Below are 27,988 nucleotides of genomic sequence, written 5' to 3'. Positions count from 1 at the left end.
CACATTAACACTGAGTTGGAAAGACAGTTGTCCTGGGTTGTAAGATATGGTTTGTGGGTATTCTATTCCCCTTTGTTAGAGATGGGACAGTTCTCTTCTGTTCACTGGGCAGTTTTCTTTATCTCACAACCCATCTCCCTCCAGGAGATCTCTTCTCTTCATGACCACTGAGTGTCCCTGCATGGCTGATCAAATTCCATCATCCCACTGGGAGATGCTCTGCCCAGGGGAGGAGCCAAGCATTCCTACCTGGATACAATCTGAGTCTTTTCAAACCAAGACAACAGTCAGGAAAAACACTTTGGTTCACATATTGACAAGTCATCTATAATACTGTAAAGCAGCCAAAATAGTGTGTATTTAAAGAAAACCCAACCTTCTTGGAAACAAAAACAGACCTGAAAAAACCCCACCACAAACAAAAAGTCATGTTTTAAGGTTAATTATGAAAACAACAAGACATTATTCAAAAACCCCAACATGAACTACATACCTTAGCTATTTGGACACACCAGTTCAGCAGGAGCTGGGAACCAATATTATCCTTATGTTCATGGACATAATCCAGGAGGCAGCCATGAGGCATCAGCTGAGTGACCAGCTGGATGGTGGGACTCAAGCAGACACCCAGGAGTCTCACCAGGTGTGGGTGGTCCATGCTGGCCATGATGAGAGCTTCCTGCAACAATGAAAGTGACCCAAAGGTTACCCCAGTGTGCTCAAAGACTCAATGCACTCGAGGTGTTGTAGTAAGGTAGGAAGTCATAAAGAAAGGCTTCATAAAATCAAGCCTGCTCTCCTCGTCAGGCCAGCCCTTTGCCAGTTCCCATGTGAAAGCAATCCTAGTGAAAGCATAACAATCTATTCCTGGGTGAAAAACAACCTGCACCTGTATAAACTGTTTTTACACTGTTAGAAAAATGAAAACTATCTCTCACAAATAACCTTTCCTGACCATACACACTGAGACTTTAAGTAACCAATCTATACAGGGTAACAACTTGTGACTAACCAATAAAATAATTAGCAAGAAAGTTACTAACCAATTAAAGTCGCACACAAAGTCTATAAAACTGTATAAAAACGAGTTATGTGAATAAACAATTGGCTTTGTCCACCATGAGGAAAATGGAGCCCCATGTAATTTATTCCAATACTCAAGTGGCTAAAGGATTCCATAACAGTGGTCCCCTAAGCGCCATGACTTCTAGTCTGTCCAGTGCTAGGCATTCCTAGGGAACCTCCAAGGCTCATGTAATGCCCACTTGATGTTCTGAGCCCCAAAAAACAAGAGTCTGCACAAATCTAAAATTCTGCACTGCCCTGTAGAATTTTAGATTTGCGCAGACTGCATTTCCTGTTCCGTTGCAGCCACAAAAAAGATGCAGGTGTGACATACTTCACTCAAAGTCTCCTTGGTCTTGTTTTAATGCCTTTTTGGGACTACCTACAAACAGAGGCCAGACAAAATTAAGGGAATAAAAAGCAGATATATTTATTGAAGGGCCTTCAGGTACATTTAGGGCGGAGGAAGCTCACCCAGGGGCTACACCCAAAAACTGGACAATGGCTCACAGGTTTTCACACTTTTACAAGTGTGGTCCATTTGCATACTGGGAGTTAATATTGCAATTACAGCTTCAGGTAATGAGATCATTCACACCACGTTTGCTTTCTAAATCTGAGCCTCTTAGCTCAGCATCTGATACTTCCATCATCTCTCCCATCAGGTCTTGGATGAGTTCATTTAGATTTTTTCCACATTTAACCTTTGTACACAGAAAAGACTTTATTTCCCTTTTCCAGACTATAAGAAGTTTTCAGCTACCATGCTAGGTTTTGGCTACCAAGCTGGTCCAGGACCAAGGACCAGCAGGTTTTATCTTGGCTATGCTATTTAACCCTAAAGTTCACACCCCTGACCAGTAGCACAGGAGCTCCTTATAAAAACCCTAAATAACTGTTCTTAGAGGTAATGCTGCCATCACAAGCCACTGGCATTCAAATACAGAGAGGAGAAAGCTCTTCTCTCTCATTCACTGAGTTCTCCATTTCAAGACCATTTCATCATGGCAATGGAACAATGAAAAGTGAGATAGAATTGTGGCTCTGTAAGGCTATTTTGGCTGTCTTCTTTTTTTTTTTTTTTTTCCTCAAAAAAAAACAATATGACATCTGACAACTTACAGAATAACAGCTGTAATAGTGCCAAGGAAAGAAAGAAAGGGGGGGAAAAAAAAGGATGAGACAAATTTGCCACCAGAAGAACACAGAAGTTGGGATTTTTTTTCCCTTCCATATATTAATGCAAAATTTAAAAAAAAATGGTTCTGGCAAGTAGGCTGAGTTTGTATTAAAGGAAATTGCTCATCATAGTACAAAGAATATTTGAAACCAAATTGCAGATATTTGCATAATAGTTCTTTTACTTTCTTTCCCCCTCTTTTTTTTTTTAGTAAAACAAAGAGATGAACAAGATACTAATTGTAGGGTTTTTTCCCTCCCAGTAAGAAAAGAGCAGATGGTCCTCACTGGGGGGAGTGACTCCTTCCCTTTTCTTCCTCAATGTATGTGAAGAAATAAATAAATGAATAAATAAGGACTATTTGATAGGATAATGGAGGAGCAGATCTGGGAAAGATTCTGATGCAACAAATTAGAAAAGGGATCTGAATTTAACTAGTTTTACTCACATTCAAATTAATACAGTTCCCACTCACTTAATTCTTAAGTATGGGGACTCCTTGAAACTATTTTAGCCTTTCTTCTGCTGTGACTTGAAAATGTCCCTAAAGGCCACCAGAATAAATACCTGCAGACAGGTGAATTACCCAGTCTCCAGAGCACAAAATTACTCTGCCTCATTTTTTTCCTTTTTACCCCATTCATTTTTCTCCTGCAGATGCATTCAGGGACAGCACTTGCTGCCCACTCTTCCTCTAAGTAAAGGTAAGAGGTTCCCCATGAGCCTGGAGCTGGAGTACTTTTCTTTCTAACCCAGATTGATTAGAACAGAAATGAGATTTTTTTTTTTGTCTTCCAAGGGCCCACACAGAAAGCTTTGAAGCTTGTGTCCATTAGTCTCCAGTACTTTTCATTGCCAAGTCTGTGTCCAAAGGAAAACCACTTCTGTACAACAATAAAAGCAAGCAGTGCCATTTGTCTCATTCTGATGTTACAGGAAAGCACCTGATTTTCCAATAGTTTTGGGCAAGAGTTTCAGGAAAAAAAGGCAAAATGTTTTTTATAAAATATGATGGACTTCTCTGTAATGAATTAAGACACAGACAGAGGGCAAGGAAATCTTCATTATAGATCTAAGCCACTAATAGTTACTAATTTAGCATGAATCCTGGCTTCATATTGTTATCCTCATTAGTAAAACTATTGTTATTTTTATTGAACTTAAATCTACAGAAGGACTAAAATCAGGGCTATGTGTATCCAGCACAGCAAAATACAAAGTAAAACAGATTGCAATTGTTCTGCTAGAGCCTAATTACACAAAACAAACAACAACAACAGAAACATTATGACTTAGCAGCATTTTAAGAATCTGTTCAGCAAATAAGGCATACAAGTCTCCAGTTTCAAACCTGTTTGGACATGAAAGACCCTAGAGCTGTAATCTTTGTGCCACTTGGACACTCAGCAGCCTGGTTCCCAATATGATTGTCTAAAACATTTTAAGCAGTTCAGGTACCTACACTCACACACTTGGCTGGTGGCACTGGCATCTTTCAAAACCAGCCTCTGCAATTTTCTGGGCCTTTTGGTAGCTGTAGGTCTGCAGCTCTTCTCTCTACACTCAACTGGCACAATTACAGGAATGAGTTTGGAATTCTAATTTAATGGAGAAGAAACTGAGGTACCAAAAGGGTACAGCCTTCTATCCAAAGTCACATGGGAAGGCTGGAGCACAAGTGGAAACAGTGCCCCCGATCACTTTACCTTTCTCTCCTGAAAAAATTCACATCCATCATTCCTCTCTTCATCCCTTCTCAATGTGATTGTTACATTATTATTCCATTAAGCTCAACTCCTGTGATTTATACACACAAGCCTGTATTAAACAGTAACATTAAACAATCACATAAATGTTATTTTAATGGGTCACACTTATCTGCCTGCTGTGTGCACTAAGAAAGAAGACAGCAGCCCAAAGAAGGTTGAGTTTGCAGTGAGCAATCACCAGACCTATTACTGGTTTCTGTCAGCAGAGCTATGTCAAAAGGGGTCTAGGGAGGTGCAACTGCAATTTGGAAATCTCACCTAAAACTGTTTCCTGAGCTATCCATACTCTGCAGTCATATTTGAAACATCTTTAATTTGGCTGCTGTTTCGGAAAAGTAACTCCAGCTAAAGCACAATTTTTATTTTGACCTCCCAGGATGGGGGAAAAAACTCCAGTTCTTGAGACTGTGAGAAGGAAGAGTGCTCCGAGTACACCTACAGCACATCTTATAAGATGGTATTTAACTTCCCCCTTTCCTAAGTTGATGTGGTATTGCCAACAATTACAGCTGAAAACATAAACATTAGCCAGCACGGTGGGTGCTGAAGAACAGCCTTTGGTACTGGTTTTGTTTCTCTGACCATGCAGTTTACAAACCAGGGGGCTCAGCGAGTTGCACGTGCCAGTGGCAGTGAGATAATGCCATCCTTTGCCACACTTAGGTCCATGTTGAACATTTATTTCCACCCAGAGTGGCCCAGGGTACAACTCTCTTCACCTCATGCCCTTATTCATTAGTACACACACATCCCCTTGTTCAAGGGGAGCATCACAGATCTGCTTCCCAAATTTGGCAAGCCCAGAGTAAATGTTACTGCTCCTCTTAAGGCAGATGAAGACATTCACCTGATAAAGAGTTAAGTGAGCACAAAGTCTGAAAAGTCTGTTTTCCTGACCTTCTGCTTCTAAATGTTCCTGCCATAAAATGCCCTCAAACAAAGCAAAACAAAAGATGAAAGAACAACTCCATGCCTGTTTTTCCTAATAATTGTTGAGTAAATAAACATACTTGAAAGCTGACTTCATAGTGCACTGTGCATTTTTCTGAAAGCACAGCTGAGCTAACAGGAGAGACACTACACTGAATACACTGCTTTTTACATTCATTTTGCAATTCTTCTAGTGGCTGGGGCAAACACCTATCTGGAGTGCATGCCTGACCTGCTGCAAGGCACATCCAATCACAGCCCAGCATTTAATATCTTTCAAAGCCTTTTGTTTGTCTGCTAGGTCTTACCAATTGTTTAGGTAGTAACCTAAACAGCCTGTGCAGTCTGCAGAACAACTTAGGCTAGGAGACAGCACAAATATACATTTAACAACACACATGCCCACACTGGTGCCATGACAGTGACACCCATTGCTGTATTTCCTCTGTACTGCCCACGCAGGATGCTGCTTTCATGGCTTTCCAGCACTGGTGTGCTTCAAGCAATTTTTTCAGAAGGCAGCTAAACCTGCAGGCAGCTTGGCAGGGCCATGGTTGTGTCCCCCCAGGCTCACCATAGGTGACTTCAGTTGAGCTTTCCACGTTCAGCTCAGTCCTACCCTTCTCAGAATGCTATTCTGTATAAAGAGATCATGTCACACTGACCATTCCTCTCTTCTTCCCCTTCTCAATGTGGGTGTATTATTGCTCCTTTAAGCTCAACTCCTGTGATTTATACACCCAAGCCTGGCTTGGCCCAGTATTCCTGAGGAAACAGTGACTGCACACCCCTGGGACACAGTGGCCACCCCCAGGTTGTGCACAACATTCTCTCAACTTCTCTCTGCAGAAGCAGGACTCAGGAGCAAACAAACAGAGGTATTAAAAGAAATTAATAATCTTTCTGTACATCCACATCCATGCTCCATGCACAGAGTAAGGTGAATGCTACAGAAGTACAGGTTCATCAGAGGTTGTTGCACAAAGTGCAGCAGTGCCCATCCAGATCCTGCATTCACACTTACCTGGCCAACTGCTTTTCCTACAGGGAAATGCTGAATTTGGCAGGCACAGCAGGAAATAACTAGAGGTCCAAAAGCCCTGTCATTGAGGGGGTTTAATAAGCTGTTAGCCAGAGTTTTGTACTAACACCATCTCCTTGAAACTCCCTCCATGCCTGTTTTGCTTTAGGAAGTCTCGTTAAGGAACCTCTCTGTTTAACCAAACAGAGACGGTCACACTATGAGCCTTGTTTGCAAGAATTCCCTCAGAGCCAGGACAAACTCTCAGGATTAAGGAGGCTGCAGGTTTTGAAGGGCTGGTTTTGGACTTCCTATTTTTTGGATGTAAGAGATTTGAGATTTTTGAGTTCAGTTTTCAATGAGGACCTTAAGCAGAGTTTCACTGGTAGTCAGTGGAGTCACTGCATACTTAGACTGGAGTACAAATGTGCTGCACTGTCACTTATTAAAGATAAAATATATATATATATATATCTATATTAGATATTATATATATAGATAGATAATAAAATAATAAATTAGCCTTCTAAGAACATGGAGTCAGATTCATCCTTCCTTCATTCATCGGGGGTTCCTGAAAATACAAGACTGCACCATTAAATGGTGAAACTAACTTAGTTCAGAAAGTTCTGGAAACCGCTCTGTCAGGTGAGCCACTACTCTAGGATTAAAACTAAGAATAAAGAATAAAAATTCCACTTCAGGGACCACACCCTGTGGCTTGTTCATGCACAAATGTGATGGAAACAGCACCAGGCAAGTGCCACTCGTTTGACTCCTATCAAGCCAGTGCCATCAGGAGAAGATGGCCCCAGGTCAGTGTCCTGCAGCCTGGTGAGGAGCCAGGCATGGCACAACACTGGAGCACTGTTCTCTCCCCAGTCCACAATCAGAGCTGGTCTCTGGCTGCTCTCTCACTGCTGAGAGCCTGTTCTGGAGCGGTGATGTGTCTTTAAATGTGCTGCGTCTCTCAGAGCAGGCAAACCCTCAGAGGCTGCCCTGCCTGTCACAGCAGCTGCACAGCACACAGGGCACCAGCCTGACTGACTCCTCACAGGCACTGCCTGCGTTGTTGACACTGAATTCAAAAGCCAGCCACTACCCCATGTGACTCAAATACATTAGAGAGATGCCCCACTTTCCTCCAAACACCCAAAACTAGTACAAATCAGGGAATGTGAAATCTCTCCCTCCTGAAGGTCATACTTGCAGACTGCTGGGTGAAACCTTCCTGCCCACCTCAGAAAAGCACTAGGTCCTATCCATGCAGGAATACACACCTTCATGCACTTACAGAAGCAATTGTGGCTCACTTTGTATTTTGGAGCAACAAAAAATAAATTAGGAAAAGAAAGCAGTGCTGTGATCTCTGTCCTGCAAACACTGAGGGCATGGACCACTGTGCTGACCCCAACACAGCTCAGGTGCTGAGAATTAATGCTGAAATGCTTGGAAGTGTAGGAGAGAAATTCTGTAGAGCCCCCACACCACATGCTTGTTCCTTCTCCCTGCTTTATGCCAGTTTTAAGTCTCCCAATTCATCAGGGCCTGAGTTAGCAGAGGAGGAACTTCAGTTCTAAAGCAACAGGCCTCTAGTGCACAGGAAACCAAGTGTGGATTTTCCATCAAACATCTGATCAGGGACAGCTCCCACCAGCATTTCTGTCAATCTTGACCTGAAAAAAATTATCATGGTGATGAGAAAAGCAAAATCTAGCCCATTTTCAGTTCACTTTTATGCATAATAGCCAAGGAACTATTCTGGTAGCTTTCAGCTACCAGAACTGTTCCCATTGGAAGTTGTCAGGACAAGTAACAGTGGGCTTCATTCTGGGGATTCCCCCCTTGGAGATCAGGAGTAGGTGGTTTAACAGCAAAAATATCATGTCATTGTGACAAATGTTTTACTTACAGCCTGTGACACACATTGTTATTTCAGAGCAGTCTGAAAGTGATTTGTTTCTTATTATTTTGATGCAACTAGCAAAAATATTTGAAGTTGTAACCATGCAGTCTAGCAAAGCCATCATTTCAGTGGTGCTAAAAGAGGAGGGTAAACAGACACTACCACTGAGCAGCTTATATGTATTGTCAGCCCTGGCTGACATACCTTTCCAAAGGAGGGAGTTATTGCTTTGATTTTTGATTTTGGATGAGTGATGGCAAGGTCTCTAGAATGAAAAAAAAAAAAATCTATCAAGTTCTCACTCTTTTCTGAGCAGTCTGCAGGCATTGCTTTGATATTTTCTGGTATCACTGAAAACCTTGACTTTATAATCACACACTCAAAGCCCCTTCCTTCTTCAGGATAAATGTAAAGGAATAGCATCAGATTAAAGCCTAATTTCATCAAGTGTATAATCAACACTAAGAATTGTTTTAATCAAAGATACTTTTTGCCTGGTATTTAATTTCTCACAACAGAGAACTCAAATCAGACTCATCTCCATGTTTCCCTCATCTGTATTCAGCCTCACACTCAGGACCTGGGCACTGCAAAGGGATGGTATTTGAACATGGGAAGTTTCATTGGACTGTTTGGGTCACTGTTAGGTTTTTATTCTTCTGACCAAACTGGCATCAGAACTCCTCAAAAACTATCTCATGTTCCCTGTGTCACATCCACATAGCTCTGCCTGTGATTTCTTCCTAAGTCTCTACAGCTCTGCCTCCCACCTTTTCTTCCCTGCCTTCTTTTATCATCCTACTCCTCTCCTGAAGACAAGATTAAAACCTCCTTAAAAAGAACCCATGGCCCTCAAAGGGCAGGGTGGGGATGGCAGGGGAGGGGCTGGGGTTGCTAACACCAGGTCAGCTCTAAAGTATTCCTGTTCCTTGGCAATAAATTCAGCTAAATTCCCCCCTGGATTTCCACAAGATTTGGGCACCCTGCTGTCAGGGTAATACATATGTAACATTATAATAATAATTACTCTTTTTTCATGTTGATAAAATGTTGCCATCTGCAATAACCCCCAGAGCAAATACAACATCAGATCTTTTATGTATGGCCATGCTCAGGTCCTGGCATCTGTCAGGGCCAGCCAAATAACTCCCAAACCAAATATGTATCAATGAGTGGGTGCCTGATACCAATAGAAACACCTCAGTCAATCCATAAATACAACTGTATTTAATACTTTTTATTTCTGCCTGTGTGGATGCCCTCAAAAAGGAAAAATCTCACTGAATTACAGAACCCAAGCAGAAAGTTGTAGACAAACACATTCAAACTTGCAGTACTGCAGGAGGGAATGCCTATTTTATAGGTGATCTAATTTGAAGATGCTACAAAGAGGGTGAAATAATAATTTATGTCATGATTTTATCCTCTTTTGTGAATTAGCACAATCTCAAGATCATGAATTATGCTCATAAGATGGCCTGTTAGCACAGATCCTGCATTTCCAAAGGAACTATCCAACTAATAGGACTCTACAAATCAAAACCCAAACATTTTTTCCTAGCATTTCCTACAGCAAACTTTGACAAGGCCAACTGGGACTAATCTGCTTTTCAACAGCCTTGCAGCTGTCTAGGAAAAAAAGTGAAAAAGGCTCTTTTTAACTGATACTGCCAGGGAAACTCCAGGCAGAGGAAGAACCAGAGCTGTCCCCCAGGGATCAGTGCTGGGGCCAGTTCTGTTTAATATCTTCACTGATGATCTGTTTGAGGGGATTGAGTCCTCCATCAGTAAATTTGCAGATGACACTAAGCTGGGAGTGTGTGTTGATCTGCTGGAGGGTAGGAGGGCTCTGCAGAGGGACCTGGACAGGCTGGATAGATGGGCAGAGTCCAACAACATGAGGTTTAACAATCCAAGTGCTGAGTCCTGGGGTTATTTTGGCTACAATAACCCCTGCAATGCTCTAGGCTGGGGACAGAGTGGCTGGACAGTGCCCAGGCAGAAAGGGACCCTTGGGGCACTGGTGACAGCCGCTGAACATGAGCCAGCAGTGTGCCCTGGTGGCCAAGAGGGCCAAGGGCTCCTGGCCTGGATCAGGAATGGTGTGGCCAGCAGGAGCAGGGAGGTCATTCTGCCCCTGTCCTTGGCACTGGTGAGGGCACACCTGGAGTGCTGTGTGCAGTTGTGGCCCTTCTGTTTGGGAAGGACGTTGAGACACTTAAGCACATCCGGAGGAGGCAACGAGGCTGGAGAGGGGCTGGGAACACAAACCCTGTGAGGAATGGCTGAGGGAGCTGGGTGTGTTCAGTCTGGAGAAAAGGAGACTCAGAGGTGACCTGTAGAGAGTGATACTCTCTACAGCTCTTCTTGAAAGGTGGCTGTGCTCAGATGGGGTTGGTCTCTTTCTCCAGGCAACGACCGACACAATGAGAGGACACAGCTTTAAGCTGTGCCAGGGGAAGTTCAGGCTGGACATCAGGAAAAAATTCACTGAAGAAGTGATTGGGCATTGGAATGGGCTGCCCAGGGAGGTGGTGGAGTCACTGTCCCTGGAGGTGTCTAAAAATAGACTGCTCATAGCACTCTGCCATGGTTTAGCTGATAAGGTGATGTTAGGTCATAGGTTGGACTTTAAGTTCTCAAAGGTCTTTTCCAACCTAGCTGATTCTGTGAACTATAAGGAAACCTGGAAGCTCAAGGCACTACCACTGTGTCAAAGTTAGTGCTAGAGACATATCCAGAACAGCTGTGTGCATGTGCCATGCAAAGCTGACTTTCAGGTCTGAGGGAGGGTCCATTTGCAGCCTGATTACAAAGCACTAATCCCATTCACACTGTGGAGACCTTGTCTGCCAGCACCTATTTTGCATCTTACTGCCAAGATCAGCAGTCAAGAGGCTGACATTTAGTAAAAAGCAGGAAAAAGTATCCATAGCTGTTCCACCATCAGCCTTCCTAACCATCACCATTACTATTTGACATGACTTGTATAAAGCAGAAGTATGGTTACATAAAATTAATCCATCTATTCCCTTGTTGCATGCCTTCACATTTTTGTTTCTTGAAAAGACCTAACACCACCATGGTGTGATCACCTTACTGGGATAAAATATGATGCTGCATCTCTGAGGGGCAGCTCAAAACAACATCACTTGTCAGTTCCTTGGTCACTTTTAGTGGACTTCTGTGCCAGTGAAATGCCAAAGCCCCAGAAAGCTGTAGCACATCTCTGAGAGGAATACCAGCCACTTTTTTGCAGAGGGCTAATCTGCAAGTTTGAGTGGTGCTATAAACATTTAGAAGGTGACACAATGTGGTTTAATGGGTTTTCTGGAGCTCCAGAACACTTTGAGAGCTTGCCAAGAATTCACATTAACACTGACATCAATAACTTTCTTTTTGGTCTGGAGTTTCACTCCCATCTGTGCCCCTCACCTGATGAAGAGATTTGTCACAGAGCAACCAGACACATCTCCCACCCCTGCTGAAAACCAGGCAGGACACAGCATTCTGATCCTCAGAGATGGCCTAGCTCTGGAAAATAGTTCTCTGCTGTCCACAGCTTAACCACTTGCACAAAGTGTTTAACATTCCAATTTGGATTTGACAACATTCTTGCCTAATGTACACGGTCTGAATTTTGAAACAAGGAATGATTTCAAAGGAGGAATTCACCAGAGTTCAGAAAATGTTAAAACCAGGTTCTTCAATCACTATCACATTTCAAAACACATCTTCTGGCTGAGGAATTCACTGGAATATATATCCCACTGAAAAGCTTCAGCAGAAACTCTTCCTTTTAGTTTCAGCAGGTTAATAAATGTTTTATCAAGAAATATTTGTTCAATATTTTGCCAAGAAAACAATTCCAACAAGGAAACTCATTTTCCCTCCTCAGTCCAAATACCATTTTTTTCCCAAATGCTTTGGTTATGAAAATAGTTTTTCAGAGGGACTTGTGTTTTTAGCTGGTGACTCTAGCTATTGATATAAACCAGCAAGACTTCATCTTAAAAAAACCAAAACAATTTGCACAGCTTCAGAAAACAAGAAGCTAAATTCTGCTTCTGTGCATACTAAATTTCCCACTGAACTCTTTCAAAGGGCACTCCCCAGCCAGCAAAAGCATCCTTGACATGGGAGAATGTTTCCAAATAGATCCAGCCCAGGGGCTGCCTATCCACTGACATGGCTCAGTCAGTCACAGCCCTAGGAACTGCCTGCAGCCAGTCCATGTCCCACATTCCCCTACCTCACTGAGATCTTAATTTCTATCAGATAAACTCAGACTGTCTCTCAGATAATCAGATAATAGAACTCAGGTAATCAGATAAAAGGTTCTTTGTACCTCAGCTGTTTCCTACCTTTGCCCTGCTCTACATCTCAGAATTTACTTGTGCAAGCTCATCAAGGAGAGCTTTCCAAGCTGCAATTTGTCAGCACAGCTCAAAAATCCACATAACCACACTTCCTTAAACATTTCTGTGTCCTGTGTTGTGTAAAGCATGAAGATAAAAACAGGCCCTGGCCTATGAGAAACCTATGCAATTCTATTTTGAACAATGCTTATTCACCTCTGTAATTAAAAGCCTGGTATTCTATATGAAGCAGAAACCTTCAGGATACACTTGTATTCACCTTGCAAGTAACTAAGAGGGAAGAATACCTGTTCTCCGTCTCCTGTTCCTAATACACAATTTGCTTTATGTATCAAGTGTCATTCAGCATCTTTAAAACACCTGATCTAGGAAAAACCTAATGAAAACAACATTTTAGATACATTCTCAACTGATAAAACAGCTTTGTCTGAAGAAAAAAACCCCTTCACATAGTATTTGCTTGTCTACATAGACATCCCAAGGTAATTTAAAACCTGAGGATAATTAAAAATAAATTAAAAAATTTAAGTAATTTTCTCAGAGGTTATGGAATCTGTGTTGCAATTCAGAATTCCATCTATAAACTGTAATAATAATCCTCTCCCCTTCATCTGTTGTGTCTGTCTTGACCTTTCAGGGCAGGGACAATCTCACTAGAGTTTCATCAGGTCCAAGAGATGCTGTATTACCACAACAAGAAGCAACACCATAGTTAGTATGGAAAATATTGCTCTGCAAAATGTCCTTATTTTTGGAGCTACAGCTTCAGTAGAGAAGGACCAGGGATCTCCAACCAGCACCTGCTGCTCTGTGGACTGCCAGCCCCAATGTGACCTCAAATGGATCTGCTTATCCCAATTATTGCACTGATATCTCAAAAGTCTTGGCAGAATATGATGAAGATTATCAGCAAGCCAGTCAGGAACCACCTTTCCCTGTCTTATTTCTTCCATCACAAGCAGCAGTAGGAATATCTGATTGTCACTTGTAAATAATAGGCACAATATTAATGCAAACAGATGGTAATTATTATTATAAATCTCTGACAGTTGCTGATGTATCAGAGGTGTCCAGATCAGTGCTGAGGCACAGAAAACAATTTTTGAGGGGTTATTTGCAACAAAGCACTGAGGGAAAAGTACTACAAACTACAATATTTGGAGGGAAAATGTATTTTGACAGTGATACTTGAAATTCAGCTCCTATAAGCTCGTGCTTCTGTACCCTTACATTCTGATTAAAAATGGTCACAGCATGAGCATTCGTATGTTTATATGGATTTTTTTTCTCCTTACAACATAAAAAGACTTGTTCTCTCTTAACTTTAAGTTGACTTGGCACCTCATTAGATCTGCCATTAACCTCAAACCAGTGATGGCTTGTTTGGGATGCATTACAGTTAAGCTTGTGGAAACAGTACCTCTCTTTTATTAACAGGGGTCCCATAAAACCCTGCATTTTTTAGCAGTTTGGCAACATTCTGGCATTCATAGTGTCCTTTAGGAACTTAAACATTAACACATGCCTATTTTATATTGCTAATAGGAGCTGGAGGCACAGAGAAAGAATGCAAAGCTATTTCTTAACTACAGGTTTTCAGTTTTAGTGATAAGACAACACTTGTCACCCTGTTTTCAGTGACAAAATCTGCTTTAAAACCGGATATCTGTGTCAGCTTCTTCTCATAACATATCAAGCATTATTAAAATACCTTATTTTCGTTAATTTAATAATTTTACCATGTTTTGTCAATTTTATTTCTTCACTTTACATCTGAATCTCAGCAAAACTGTGAGAAGAATCCCAGTATCCCCAGCCAGTTTGCTGCTGTTTAAGGAAGACTTTCTCCTGTTTGTAATGACAAGCCTGTGAGCTACAGCCTTCCACTCCAGCAGGATCTGTGCCTGCAGAGGAACATTTCCCCTCTGCCTTAAATACCACCAACCACTGGCTGAGCAGATGAAAAGACCCACACCTTCAGGCACTATATCCTCTTGGGATGAGTCCCCAGAAATCATGGCTTTACAGCATCCAAGGGAAATTTTTACTGAAGCCTGTAAGATTGCTCTCCTAAAAGCCCACATCCAGATACAAGCATGTAAGTCCAGGGAAGATAAGAAGCTGGAGAAGAGCATTGTGACCCAGGCCCAGATCTAACCCGTGATAAAGGGTGGAAACATACAGCACAGTGCCAAGAAAAAAAACCCCATGGTATTGAGACCAACAGAAAACTCATTGTGGAAATACAAATCCCATAAGCTCCTGATTAAATCCCCTAATTAAACTACTGTGTACCACTTACGATACAGCACCATCTCTCTGCCTCTTTTTTCTTTTTTTTTTTTTTTTTTAAATTTTCCCATCTTTTGCCTGTTGGTTTCTAAACACTTTTTCAAAAGACCTCTCTCCTACTGTGTCCTGATAAAACAGTGGCAACTCTGGGATCCTGACCTTCAGAACAATTACATATACAGCCAAGCAAATAACTCACTTCATGTTCCAGTAACCAAGCCCAAAAGTACATGCCAAGGAGACAAGTATCAACCCTGTTTTAGGGTGCTTTATACATTGAAGTAGAGAATGTAATACAAGATCACAGTTCAAAATGTTTCCTTTACACATACACACTTTACAGCTAAAATATTTGCATTCGATATTGCAAATTCAATATGTGAATCTGATTAGACTCTTTAATACTTTCATTTAATCCACAGCTATATTTGCCTGTGAATAAATGAACACTCCCACCTGATCCTCTTCCCATCCACAGATTTACCCAACCTTATGCAGGGTTTCCACATCATAAAGCATTGCAAAGCTGAAACCAGGAGTTCTGCAGTTGCCATAACAAAAAGCATCTGAATGTATTTCCTGACTCATTTAGGAGTAGCTCCTAATGTCAGTCCCTCACTCAAGCATGGGATTCTTCCTGAAACCTGTGGCAGACTTCTTGGAAGGATTACTCTGGAGGTGAGGCCCTGGCCCTGCTGAATTCACTGGCCAATTCACAACTCCCCTGAATTTCAGCAGGGCTCAGACCTCCCCCATCACCAGCAGTAGGCAAACTCACTTTCCCTCACTGCATTTTCCAGTCAGATTGTTATGCCAGCAGAATTGTTTCCAAGCAGCCTGGCTGTCTGTCTGTGCTTGTACCTCATCCTTTCTGTGTATGTACTTTCACCACACAGCCACATGCTCCTTGGAAAATTAACCCCCCCTGCACACACACACACACGTTATCCGCACACACCATTGAGGGGAAAATTACTGTAGCCAACATTTAAAGCCAAATTCTTGCTTCAGATGGAAATAACAGAAATGTAGCCTTGAAACAGTTAATCTCCAGATGACTAAAAGCAGTTAACCTTCATCAGAGATCAGATTTCCAGCTTCTGCAGAGGCTGAGCACTCTGGGGGCCTGTGCATGGTATGCAGCACTCTCAAGGACAGCTGGATTTCTGGCATCTCTGGACAAGTTGCAAATTGTAATTGCCATCCCAGTGAGCTCCTGTGCCTGGGACTGATAGGGAGAGCTCCCCTCTAAGTGTCTCTGCTCACATTCAGTGTGCACGAGTGGGGAGGAGGGGCAGGCTGCACAAAAGGAAGTCTAAAATCACAGGAGTTATGTCCATAACTCCTACAGTCACAGGGGGTATGTCACCCCTTGCCCCCCACCTCCTGCAGCTTGACATGATGGAGTGCAAACCTGTTTGAGCTGCAGTGGAGCCCAGAGCCAGGCAGTGCTTACAGACCCCTCACGGCAGCGGGAAAGGAGGATGTGCACAGAAATGACAGCAAAATAGGATAAGGAAAAATGTCTCACTGCTGCCATAAAGGATTTCCTTTGATCCTAAACCTGCCCTTTCAGCTGGGATTCAGGATTAACTCTGTTGTATTTCCCAAGCAGCCAGGCAGTCAGTGGAATGTCTGAATCCAACTACTGCTAGCAGCAATGTCTTTTCAGACTTTCAGGAGCATCTACATGGTCTGTTGAAGACCTGGCTCAAACACTGCGCTGGGCAGGAGCATAATGTGTAAAAGGAATTAAAAATATTTTTAAAATATTTAACCAATCACCCTCATAGTCACATAAGGCAGGATCTTACAAGGAGGCTGAGGGCAAATGAACCTGTATCAGCTGAGGTATCACAGAGTGTGTCTGTAGCCTCAAGGGCTCTGTGAATACCACCACGGGCCAAGCAAAGAACCAAAAAGCTTCAGCCTAGAACCTTCCTGTGTCTGAAGCCAACACTGGAAACCAAGAAAAGCTAAGTCTTTTCTCACCTTCTACACCTGACTAGCTAGCTGTACTTCCCATCTAGACATACTTGAGGAAACAGAGAAAGCATCTAGGCCTATCCATAACTCTGTGGGGTTTCAGCTGAACAGGAGAAAGAATTCTCTAGTCAGCTACATGATTTTTTTTGTCTTCAATCCTCTGAACTGAAGATAAGTTTGATATTGATATCCTCAAGCTGAGGGCTTGTCTTTACTGTAAGACAGGCATACAATTTAGAAAAAGCTGTTTCTGCAGCACATCTGAGTGATTTATTCATTTAGTTCATTAGGCCAGACATAAATAAAAGATGTGGGTGTCAGTCCCCTACATGCAGGTTTAATTTGCTTGCTACATGTCTGGTGGAGGTCACTGTCACTTACCACCTCTGCACTTGGTGTGACAAATGTCCTCCCACACTCCAAGTGCTGCCACTGCAGACAGCGGCAACTGCAGCGAGCACAGACCAAGCCAGGAAGCCTCTAGATCTTAATTATAAAACCATAAAAGAAACCAACTGCCTCTGAAGCTCTCTTACTAGGAAACAAATGAGAATGGGAAATTTATTTCCAACCATAAATCCCAAAGCCTTCAGTTTAATTTTTCCCAAGTTAACTTTCTCACCTAGCTAAGCAGCACTGCCTTCTATTATTAGCTTCTGGCCCAATATCAGCTGACCACCATCAGTCAAACTGTCTTCATCTCAATGAGCTCAGGGACTCCCAAGGAACTCTGTGGATGCTGACTTGTGCTTGCAGCCTCTAATTATATTCTAACAGATAATGGAGCATTTAAACTCAGGGAGGATACATTAAACTTGTAAGTGGATCAAAATCCTGGACACAACCACAGCCCAGAGGATTACTTCCTGGAAACATCAAGCTTAGAGGAAAGGCCCTCACCAACTGTCTGTTTCCCCATGACAAGTTTTTTAAGAACATATTTTCAGCCTCAAAGGCTGTTTGCTCTGCTTTCCAACTGCAGCATGTCTTTAGAATTCATTACATTGTCAGTTGAGTATCTGGCTTGATGTTAAACCATCTGACCAGGCCAATGGCTACTTGACTTATCAGAAAATCATAACAGTCACACAAATTGAGGCTGAGGAGGTGAAATTGTTCCCCCAAGTGAAATTGTAGACCCTGTTCTACTACCAAGTAGCTTCTCAGCTGCACATTTGCTTGTTTTCCTCACCACAAGATTCTCTTCCCTCCATAAAACTCAGGACCATCATATATTCTGTTCCCAGCCTCAGGGTGAGGAGCAGGACTGAGCTCCCTCCTGATGCCTCTGTGTCTTGCTGGTGACTCTCCTCCCACACACAGGTGCAGGCAGAACACTTGCACTCTGAATTCAAACTCCAGCCCCTTTTGGGGACCTGCCAGAGCAGAAACTCTGCCCTGCAACTTAAGCACATGACCATGCTGAGGGGAAAATCCTTTAGACTCTGACATTATCCCAGACACAATACACACCCAGAAGCATGTGGGGAAATAGGGTAAACCTACATTTTACAAAACAGTAACAGCAACCTGTGTGTGGTGAAAATAAATCCAGAGAAGGCCTCCTGTGCAGTCTGCCCTAGTCCAGCCTACTTTGGAGATTCTAGCTTGTATTGTTGTAGCAGACACAGACCTACTGCAGTGATAAATCTAGGGACAAACACAGGGAGCAAAGGGAAAGGGCTAGCTGGGAACGGGTGGAGAAAGCCTGGAAAATAAACTCTGCTGTGGCTCCCTCAAGAAAAATCCCAAATAAGGGCTGTGCTTTTGGATGATGGCCAATTCATCATCTCCTGATGGGAGGTGCACGGCCAGAGCAGCAGAGCTGACATCAGGCATTATATCATTACAGTCATTACTGCTCCATTAGCAGGGCTTCAGGCTGCTCAAATGACAGCCCAGGAACCAAATTGTTTGTCTTTACTCCTTCAGCATAACGTTTAGCAGAACTTCAGGAGCTGCAGAGCCCTTTTAGACTCACATTCTGCCAGCATCAGAAGTTTCTACCAGGTCTGTGGTCAGTGCCACTGACGTCCAGAGCAGCCATTTCTGTGGACACTGAAGTGTCCCAAGTACTCCCCCTGCACACAAACTGCTGCTTACCAAAGGCTTTCCATTTTTCCAGAGCCTATCTAAGAGGAATGCTAACTTTTACTTACAGGTACAAGGACTTTCCCAACCCAGGAAGAAGTAATTGCTGACAAAAGCACACCTACAAAGCCAAGGTCGTGACTCATATAATGACTCCTTCCCACTAACCTCCTCTTCCCATTCACTACCAACACTGTCAGACACTTTTTAAGAAAGAATTAACCCCACCACGTTCACAGTGGCATTTAGCCACCTATATACCTTTCAAAATATGACAGAAGTGCTTTTAACCAACAACACTCTTTTTACTGAAGTACAACTGATGCATTTTGCTTTCAGAAGTACTTTTGAATATTTCCTTATAAAATGAGTAAACAGAAGCCAGTTTTATCAGGATAGCTATATTGACCAAAGTCTTGAAGTGAGAATGAGTAAAACATTTTATTACTCTAACTTACATTTCAGTGAAAGATATTTAGGTTATCTCCTCATAATTTAAATTTTGGCTTAATTTTTTAAAATGTTTAAAACTACATCTTTTTTGGGACAGGGAGGAGTAGTCACATTATAACTAATGCTTAGGTCATTCTCTATGAAAAGGTATATTTTTCAGGAAGTAAACAACTGGTTTAGGAGGTAAGGATGGCAAGAACCTCTGTATAATTGGATGAGCAATTATTTCACAAGAATGAAATTTAATAATCTTCATCAATGCAGTACAGAAAAGGATTACAAATCACTGCACATATATCAAAAGCAGCACTGATAGAAAACATATTATTTCTCCTTACTGCCACCTGTATCAAGTAATGATGAAGTCTAATTCTTTTTTTTAGTAATTAAAAACAACCTAAGGGTTATTTTTTTAACCTCAAGAACTCAAAACAACTTTACCTGTTCTCTCATCTTGCAGCCACTGGGTCAGAGACTCAGGAGAAACTATTAATTTAAAGAGAAACCTTTCCCACTGTAACTGTACAGCCGAAAATGCCCAGAGTTCCCAAAAGCCTCTTAATTTCTGAGCCATTTATCAGATGTTCTGATGCAAACACTTGTGGGAAGTATGATCCAGTGAACCAAACTGACCTAAGCTGAGCTGTGAAACCTCAAACAAGCAACTTTGCCTTCTACCAAGGACCTCATGTTTTCTTTGCTTTGAGGTTAATCAGTATCAGAGGAGGAGCTGTTACTACTATTTCTCTATCAGATCAGGGGTCAGATCCTGATCTGGTACAAATTGCTCAGTTCCACTGACTGACACAGTGATAACAATTCCCTCACCTTTAGGCTGGAATCACTGACTGACCACTGACATCCACTTCACCTGTTCTCTTTGAGCAGCTCCATTATTAGCAAGACTCTCTGTCCACTAAGCAAAAATATCTAATACTTGTTATTCCTTTAGTGCAATTAATTTCTTTTAAACTGTGCCAAAACTGCCTTTTTATTTATTGTTTGTGCAAAATGATTACTGAATGCAACAGAACCACAGAATGATGGAATCATCATGGTTGGAAATGATCTAGCCAACATAAATATGCAGTGCTCTGTAAAAAACACAGGAAATCCCTTCCTCTACACAGCTTTCCTTCAACTGCCTAAGAACTCAGACATGAAACAGCTGTCTGGTACACATAAATCCATAACTGCACATTTCTGTTCACTTCTAGGAAGAACAGAGTATATAATAATGGGAGTACCTTCTCTTTGTGACTTACAGTCTCATTAATGCTAACAAATTAGGCCTACACACTGAACAGATCAGCAAGACTTAAAAGTCACATACAACTTTCAAGTTCACAAGAGGGACGTACAAAAAGTGCAAATTTCTACGACTTGTCAAAAAATTGTCACTGAATAAGACATAAAGATTCATGGTGTCAGTAAGCCTTGATCTTGACACAGAGCTGAAAACTGAGTGCAAAGCCTCTGTGATCATAGAACATTCATGGAAATTACCATCTTGACCTCTTATCCGTGGTATTTCAGATTATTAAAGCAAAAGGACTTTTAAATCCAGCATATTTTAATTTTCCCCTTGTCCCTGTTACGCTTTGCTGCTGCTGCCAGCTCCCAGAGTCTCAGAACACCAAAGTGGAGGAAAACTGAGCTGAATTTCTGTTCCTGTGAGTACTACACCAATACAGACCTGTAAGATCCACCCCTGCAACAACTCCTCTCTCTTCCATGGCTTTTCTGCCACAGGAAGATACAATATGTGGCCCATGAGACAGAAGAGTTTTAGTCTTATACTGACAGAAAAACAAATTATTAGAAAACTCCAAGTATCTTGGGGCACATGCAGTGGAAAACCCAGCCCTGCCAGGTGCTGTGTACAATTAAATATAAAGAAAGAAAACTGGCAGGAATTTGTCTTTACAACCTCTGTGGGCTACAGAAAGACACCACCCCTGCCAAAACCCAAAGATATTGCTCATGTCTTACTTACATCCATAAACTCCACGTTGGCTTTTGGACCAGTGGTTTCATTAAGGATCTTAATGGCCACAGGAATCTTTACTGTTTCTCCCTCAGGGACCCAGATCCCCTAGAGAAAAGAAAAAAAGAAGACTAAGAAGACAACAATCAGAAAAACTTGATTCAGAGTTACAGTTCTTTTTGACACAATCTGTCATGTTATGCAGATCAGTTATGGAACTCAGAATGGAGAATACACAAAATTACAAAATAAAGCAAAAATTCTGTAAAACTGCTTCTTACATCAAAACTAAACTCTGATATAAAATTAAATATTTTGTATCAGTGAACATCATTGATTTTCTTGTCCACAACAGGGTTTCTAAAGAGCAATGGCAGCATGGACGTGATGTACTTTTTCTAGTGACTCAGATAAAATTCTGATACTGATTTGGATATAATCAAACAAAAATCTAGATTTTCTGTCTGGATTCTAATGCCTAAATTTAGTTATAAGTAAAGTTATAAGTTATAAGTAAACTCTCAAAACTAAAAATTATCACCAGATCATAACATCAGGAAGGAACAGAACACCCTGAGAATAACATATTTAGAGTGAAAAATTTAGGGGCTGTTTTTTTTTTTTTTTTAATTACTTAATACCTGAGAATCAAAAACTTAGGTGGCTAAAAAGGAAATTTAAAATTAAAATTCACAAGCCATCTTGGGCTACTTTTCCATCATTCTTGACTATTGCTGTTTTCTTGTCAACCTCATGGTATCAGTCTCTATCATTTTATTATCTAAGTATATTCAATCTTGTTATTCATAAATCTATTCCCATCACCTTGTTGCTATAGTGGTCTGTGCTTCCTACCTTTCCTCCCCTCTTTGAGGACACATGCAGGTGCTCTGACCTACTACCTTGATTTTGCAGGTTTGGGCTGCTCCCAAAGGGTTGGGGAATTGCTTTGACTAAGCCCTACTTCATCCCTCTGAGATCTGGACACGATCAACAGATCATAAAAATAAATACTTCTTTAACTGAAGTACTTTCTCCATTGTGAGTCCCAATCTCACATCCCAGTTGTTAAAGGGTGCCCTGAAGTAACTCATCTTTTCTGTTTAAATTGAAGAACCAAGAAGTGTTACAGTTTAGCTAATGGCATTGTTTTTACTAGGTATTATTGCTGTTGCAAGACCCAGGTGACACTTGTGAAATGAAAGACATTTATCCATCTTTCCAAAAGATGGAAGATGATAAAAGACGCTCTTAGGTAAGAACAGAAGGGCAAATCTTGGTGCTGCACTTTGCCAACAAGACAGTCCAGCTTGTGTAACCCTCTTGCACACAAAAATGACTGGGGCTGACATGTCTTTGCTCACCAAGAAATAATATTTGCATGTACCATTTGATGCTGGATGAGTGTAGCATTCACATTCTCTGAAAAAAATCCCTTTGCCCAGGATTTTTCTCCTGGGAAGCTGAGAAGCCTCGGAGAAAAGGAAAGCAATTCTCATCTCATTTGCTTCTCCTGTGTTTTGTCCTTTGGAAGGTGTTTGGAGATTGTTTACCCACAGGTGATTGTTTCATTGGTTTCTGGTGTGAGTTATTTTGTCTCTTTGGCCAGTCAGTGCCAAGCTGTGTCAGGACTCTGGAAAGAGTCACGAGTTTTCATTATTATCTTTTTAGCATTGAGTAAGTATCCTTTCTTTAAGTATCCTATTCTTTAGTATAGTTTAGTATTCTTTACATAATACAGTATTATAAAGTAATAAATTAGCCTTCTGAGAACATAGAGTAAGATTCATCATTCCTTCTTTCATCAGGACATTTCCCAGCAAATACTATAGATGAGTTCCTTGCACACAATTCCAGCCTCCCTTCTCTGCCAGGGCTCAGGAACCACCCCTGGGAGAGGCTGCTCTGCTGCAATGCAGAAGTTGCCTGCTCCAGAGGTAAAAGAGGGCACTCAGGGCTGTGTGGGGAGGGCTCTCACCTTGTACACTGTTCCAAAGGCACCAGAGCCCAGGACCTTGACTCTCTTCAGCTCTGTCTCCTTCAGGATGCGGAGCTGGGCTTGGTTGGGCGCCGTGCCGCTCGGGGTCAAGGGTTCCACCAGCTGCAAGGAAAACCCAACAGTCCCAAACGCTGCTGAACACAGAGACCTGTCAGAAGTTTGTAGTGAGGGCAACCAACCCAAGGAAATACTGGAACAAGACAGTGGTGGAGTTCTATTGACCCCTGCCCTGCCAACTTCTAGGAGGGATTTTTCATCTTCAAAAGCAAACAGGCAACGCCATGAAACCAAGAGACCTGATAAAGCAAGTTCTCACTCAAATGCAGTAATTTCCACCAGAAACTGCACGATGGAATTATGAACTGGAAATTGAATTGGTGTCAGAGTAACACATCCAAGGACTTCTGATAATGGAGGCAGTATAAATATTTTCTACATGACAGAAATATAGCATTTATTATCAGTGTACCACATCCTATTTTTGCCCATTTTAGTGTCTTTTAAGTTGGCCATATTTCTTTTTAATGGCCTGGACTAAACGGCTCATCACATTCTTATTCTGTTTTGAAGAAGGGACAATTTTTCTGAACTTCTGTTTTACCACACAGGAAGACAGCTTTAGGGAGAAAACACCTTAGAGCAGACAACTAATTTATAGCAGCCACTAATTTACTGCAATTAAACAATTTGCTCAAGATGTCCCAATAAACTTTGTAAATGAGACACAATGGCACATTCAGTTAAAAATGCTCTTAGGTCTCATACCATCTCTGCCAGAAAAACAATCCTTCTTTAAAAATAAATTAAAAATACACGTAGAGCACAATACTCAATGTAACACATGAAAAACATTTTGTTCCTTTACAGGATGAAGAAAATAATTCAGAGCTCCTCCTACTCAAATTGTTTTGAAAACAATGCAGCACTTCAAAGCTGCCTGTTTACAAGGTTAAATGCACCATGCTCTGCAGTTTCAGAACTACTTCTTATAGCTCTTTGGGCACTATGAACTACTTAATTAGTTGACCAAACTAATTAGTTTTGTTCAGGTAAAAATACCACTACCTGGCAATTAACAGGTAAGAAAACATAACAAAACCAAACAGCATCAAGTTGAGTGATTTCTCTTTCCACTTTAGATGTTCAGTATTTATAGCCTGAAAGAAAGGTTTGCTGTAAAAGAAAATTAGGCATACTGGCAGCACACTTCTGTAATTTCAGTTTGTGAAGGATTAAAAGAGGCTCTGTGCCACAGTCCACCAACACAGGAATGGCAGGGAGAGGTGGGGATGTGTTGTGGGGTTCTAAAACCAGGCTTGTAGGGTTTGATGGAGAATGATCTACAGAAAGAGTAAGTCCTGTTACAGCCTCCAGCTAGAGAGACTTCAACTAAAGCTAATTGCTTGTGTGTTTATTTCAGGATGCTCCTGATTTAATCTTCAGTTTCTCAGCCAAGACAGCAGCTTCCCCACATGTTCAGTAGGAGGCCCTGGTCCCTCAGGACTATTGCCAGCCACAGCTTTTATCTGACCAAATGAAAAATTGAAATCTGGACTTCAAAGCCAATGCAAGGAGAGCCACCTGCTTAAAATAATTTATGCCTAAGTATGGGCTGATACAGTGGCAAAATTTATTCATCTAAAGGCACTGAGTATTGTTAAACTTTCTATACAGCTGAACAGTGCTTAGCAAGAAACACAAATTCTAGCCAAACACGAAGACACTTGCACAAACAGACTGGGGATGCATAAATCATTTACTCCCAGGCTCTACAGTGCAGCTGAGTGGGAGCAGAACCCTTGGAACAGAAAAGAAAACAGCACTGTTAATAATGCCTTATCAATCAAAGAGTCACTAGCTAACAACATTTCCAAGCTTTATTATCTCACAAAGGGGCATCCTAATTTAAAAATACCATAATTTGCAAAGTGTCTCAAATATTGGACTGAGGAGATTGCAGTAATCACGACTGCAGTAGCTGATAGATGTACATTTAATGTTATATTTAAATATACATCCTGGATTGCCCCCTTCACTAGTGACACTTCAGAGAGCAGGATGGAGCCATCACAGCACTCTGCTATAGCTCTGCTACATGCCATTGCCAGTAGAACTGTGAACTTCCACTGGTTAAGCTCTGTGAAGTATCTTGGCTTAATAAAATACATTATTATTACTGATCATTATTACAGGCTTTGACAAAATCTGCACTACAAAGGTATTGTAGGCACTGGGAACAACAGTAAGTTACAACATCTGCCTTTAAGCATGAAGCTTGTACCAGAGCTTGTGGAAAGAACTTATGTTAGCCTTAAAAGTCAACCTAAATATGGCCAGAATGAAACCCTGTAATATTTCAGAATGAGAGCTGCTAAATGTACTGATGAACTGGGATAGAAGTTCAGTGGAGAGCAGGATGGGAGCTGAGAAATCTGGTGGGACACTTTCCCTGCTCTTTAGAAGCCATGAATCTGTACTTACACATAAAATCAGCACCTTGAACTGGTGAAAAGAACAGGTAAGGGAAGACCTGAACATCTCTAATATAAAGGCAGAGCAGCCCTGCATGCCTCCCCAGACAGCCTGAGTGAGGAGCAGCCGTGGCTCACCTCAGTCTCCAGGAACCTTCGCAGCGCTCTCTTCTTCTTGATGCTTTTGCGCCGAACGTACACGGCGAACGTCAGGCCCATGATGACGATGATGAAGAGGCCACCAATAACTCCAGCAGCAATCAGGGGGGTTCTGGCAATCAGAATCAGAGACTTTACTTCCACAGCTAGGGGTGAGAGACCAAAGAATGCTTGGGTACATCAAACACAGTCACATGGAAAGCTCATTAACCGCCTCATGAATTCCAGCCCAGATGGGAAGTTGGGGCAAACACATTGACACGCAGTAGGAATTTGCTTGTTTTTCATCGTTACGCCAATTCCATTTTAGTTTACAAACCCCCATGCACATGTGAGGAGTCGTGTGGACAAGGAAATACAACATGCACTTGGATGGCAAATGCAAATCTGCAATGGCAAAATGAGGACACAGGTATCTGCAGGCTCCTGCAAAAGATCTGCCCGTGCTGACTTTGGCTCCACCCTCATCAACTCATGGACTCCGGTATTCAGGGGAAAACAAGCCCATGAAAAATGCCCAGACTAGAAACACAATATGCCTTCCTGAGCATGGAGGAAGTGAGAGGGAACTTTGCAGGCAAGATGTGGAGATCACCTACACAGGCAATGGAGAAATCAGGCTCCCTCCAGAGAAAAACTCATAGCAGTACCTTAAATTGGGCATTTTCACAGCACACCAACAACTTAGCAACATGAACATACTCAGAGCATTTAACATCCATCCAACAGTGACTGGAGAGTTGCTGAAAAGATGGGTAAAACCACAGCATGAAACTGCAGAGTACAGTGGTGCTAAAACCATTGCCTGGTAAGCCCAGGACATAGATTAACTGTTGTCAAGATTGTGGAAATGTCACTGCTGTGCTCTAAAAGCCTCCCTCAGTTACATCTGAATGATGATGAAAGGTACATTACAGCCTATTAATAAAAATGTACCACACAGCTATGGAAAATTTTAGAGTCTCCCTCAGAAATACTAAATTGTTGTATAAAACAATTTTATTCTTTTTATTCTTCTTTTTACAACCTTTCCTGAAGCAGTGCCATCTCACCTGGTATGGTGCATGAAGGTGTGTCTACATTACTACTGAGAAAGCCTCATACTCCCACATCCAGTATTTAAATTTATTTATATCCACATTTTCCCAGGGTAAACACATTAACACAAAGGCCTATTGCACTTCACAGACTTTATGATGGACTCTAAGCTTGCAAATAAAGGAAGGGGCATGTTGTCTGGCTGGGAAATGGGTTATGGTCTTTGGGGAACATGAGTCCAGTACCACCTCCTCCTCCTCAAAACACATTGCCCTTTCTAAGCCCAGTGGTTACTCTGTGATTTTGAGTGCAGAGCTTAAAGAATCTGGCATATCCACCCCAAACAATGCTCCTCTTGGTTTACATGTCTTTCTACATTGCAAGAAACTCTTTAACAGGCAATTATGAAAAACACTGGCCACCAAAAGCCTCCTATGGAGCTTGTACTGCCTAATGCTCTTGAGCAGAGGAATTTTTAAAATTCATTTTTATGCTGTATGAGCAGTCATATAATTTTTAACAAACAGCACCAAACAACAGAGTGATTAAACAGGAAGGAGAACTCAGCTTTAAAGTGCATATTAATAACTAGCATAACAGTTGTCAAAGTAAGTAATTGGAGTTTTATAGTACTGTGTGCTTTAAAAGTAGTCCAAATAATATTTACATGAGAGACTATAATACAGAAATGGTTCTATAGGGGACATAATAAGTAATGAAGAAAATAAAATGAAGTTTGTAGCTCTTCTATTATTATAGAGTACAAGAGGGGTTCAAAATGGATCTTTATGATTCATCATGTGAACTCTCACTGACTTGGAAAGAATGTCCTCATTTTTAGTAGGTAATTGAAATAAAGGAAATAATTTTCAATGACTTCACCAAATAAGCATTTTAGTTGCTAATGTGAGATATGCTATATTATACTTGAATTTTCAGGAGGTACCACCTAAACATATTCTCAAGCAACCTTAAAAAAGAAGCGTGAAAGGGATAGTACAATGTGCAATAAACTAATATATTTAAATGCTAAACAAATCAGTGAAATACAGAAAAAATTGTATTTTCCACTCAAAGATTGATCAATTGCCTTGACTCCCAAATCCACTACCCTTGCATCAAATCCTGTAAGTCACAAGCATCCTAACCTTGGATGTGGTCACATACCCAGCAGCTTCTCCTCTCTGCTGCTGAGCTAAGCCCCAAAGTCAACAACTCAGGTTCATTTGCTCCAGGACCAGATGCCAAGTCTCTGCAGCCAC

At 41.6% G+C, this 27,988-nt stretch overlaps 1 protein-coding gene across 2 annotated transcripts in view; it reads right to left on the bottom strand.

The window, feature by feature from the left end:
• Nucleotides 1-27,988, bottom strand: part of ERBB4 (erb-b2 receptor tyrosine kinase 4) — a 575,852-nt gene that overhangs the window by 92,950 nt on the left and 454,914 nt on the right. For both annotated transcript variants that reach the window (XM_041411680.1, XM_041411681.1), the window contains exons 17-20: nucleotides 25,668-25,800; nucleotides 23,038-23,160; nucleotides 21,069-21,167; nucleotides 494-679 (exon numbers count right to left, since the gene is read on the bottom strand). In XM_041411680.1, the coding sequence (XP_041267614.1) occupies nucleotides 494-679; nucleotides 21,069-21,167; nucleotides 23,038-23,160; nucleotides 25,668-25,800 (541 nt within the window). The remainder of the gene's footprint in view (nucleotides 1-493; nucleotides 680-21,068; nucleotides 21,168-23,037; nucleotides 23,161-25,667; nucleotides 25,801-27,988) is intronic.

This window comes from Onychostruthus taczanowskii, unplaced genomic scaffold, assembly GCF_017590055.1.
Source record: "Onychostruthus taczanowskii isolate IOZ18803 unplaced genomic scaffold, ASM1759005v1 scaffold37, whole genome shotgun sequence".
Classification (NCBI taxonomy): Eukaryota; Metazoa; Chordata; class Aves; order Passeriformes; family Passeridae; genus Onychostruthus; species Onychostruthus taczanowskii.
The sequence above is the reverse complement of the archived record's forward strand: the minus strand, read 5'-3'. Positions and strand labels throughout refer to the sequence as shown.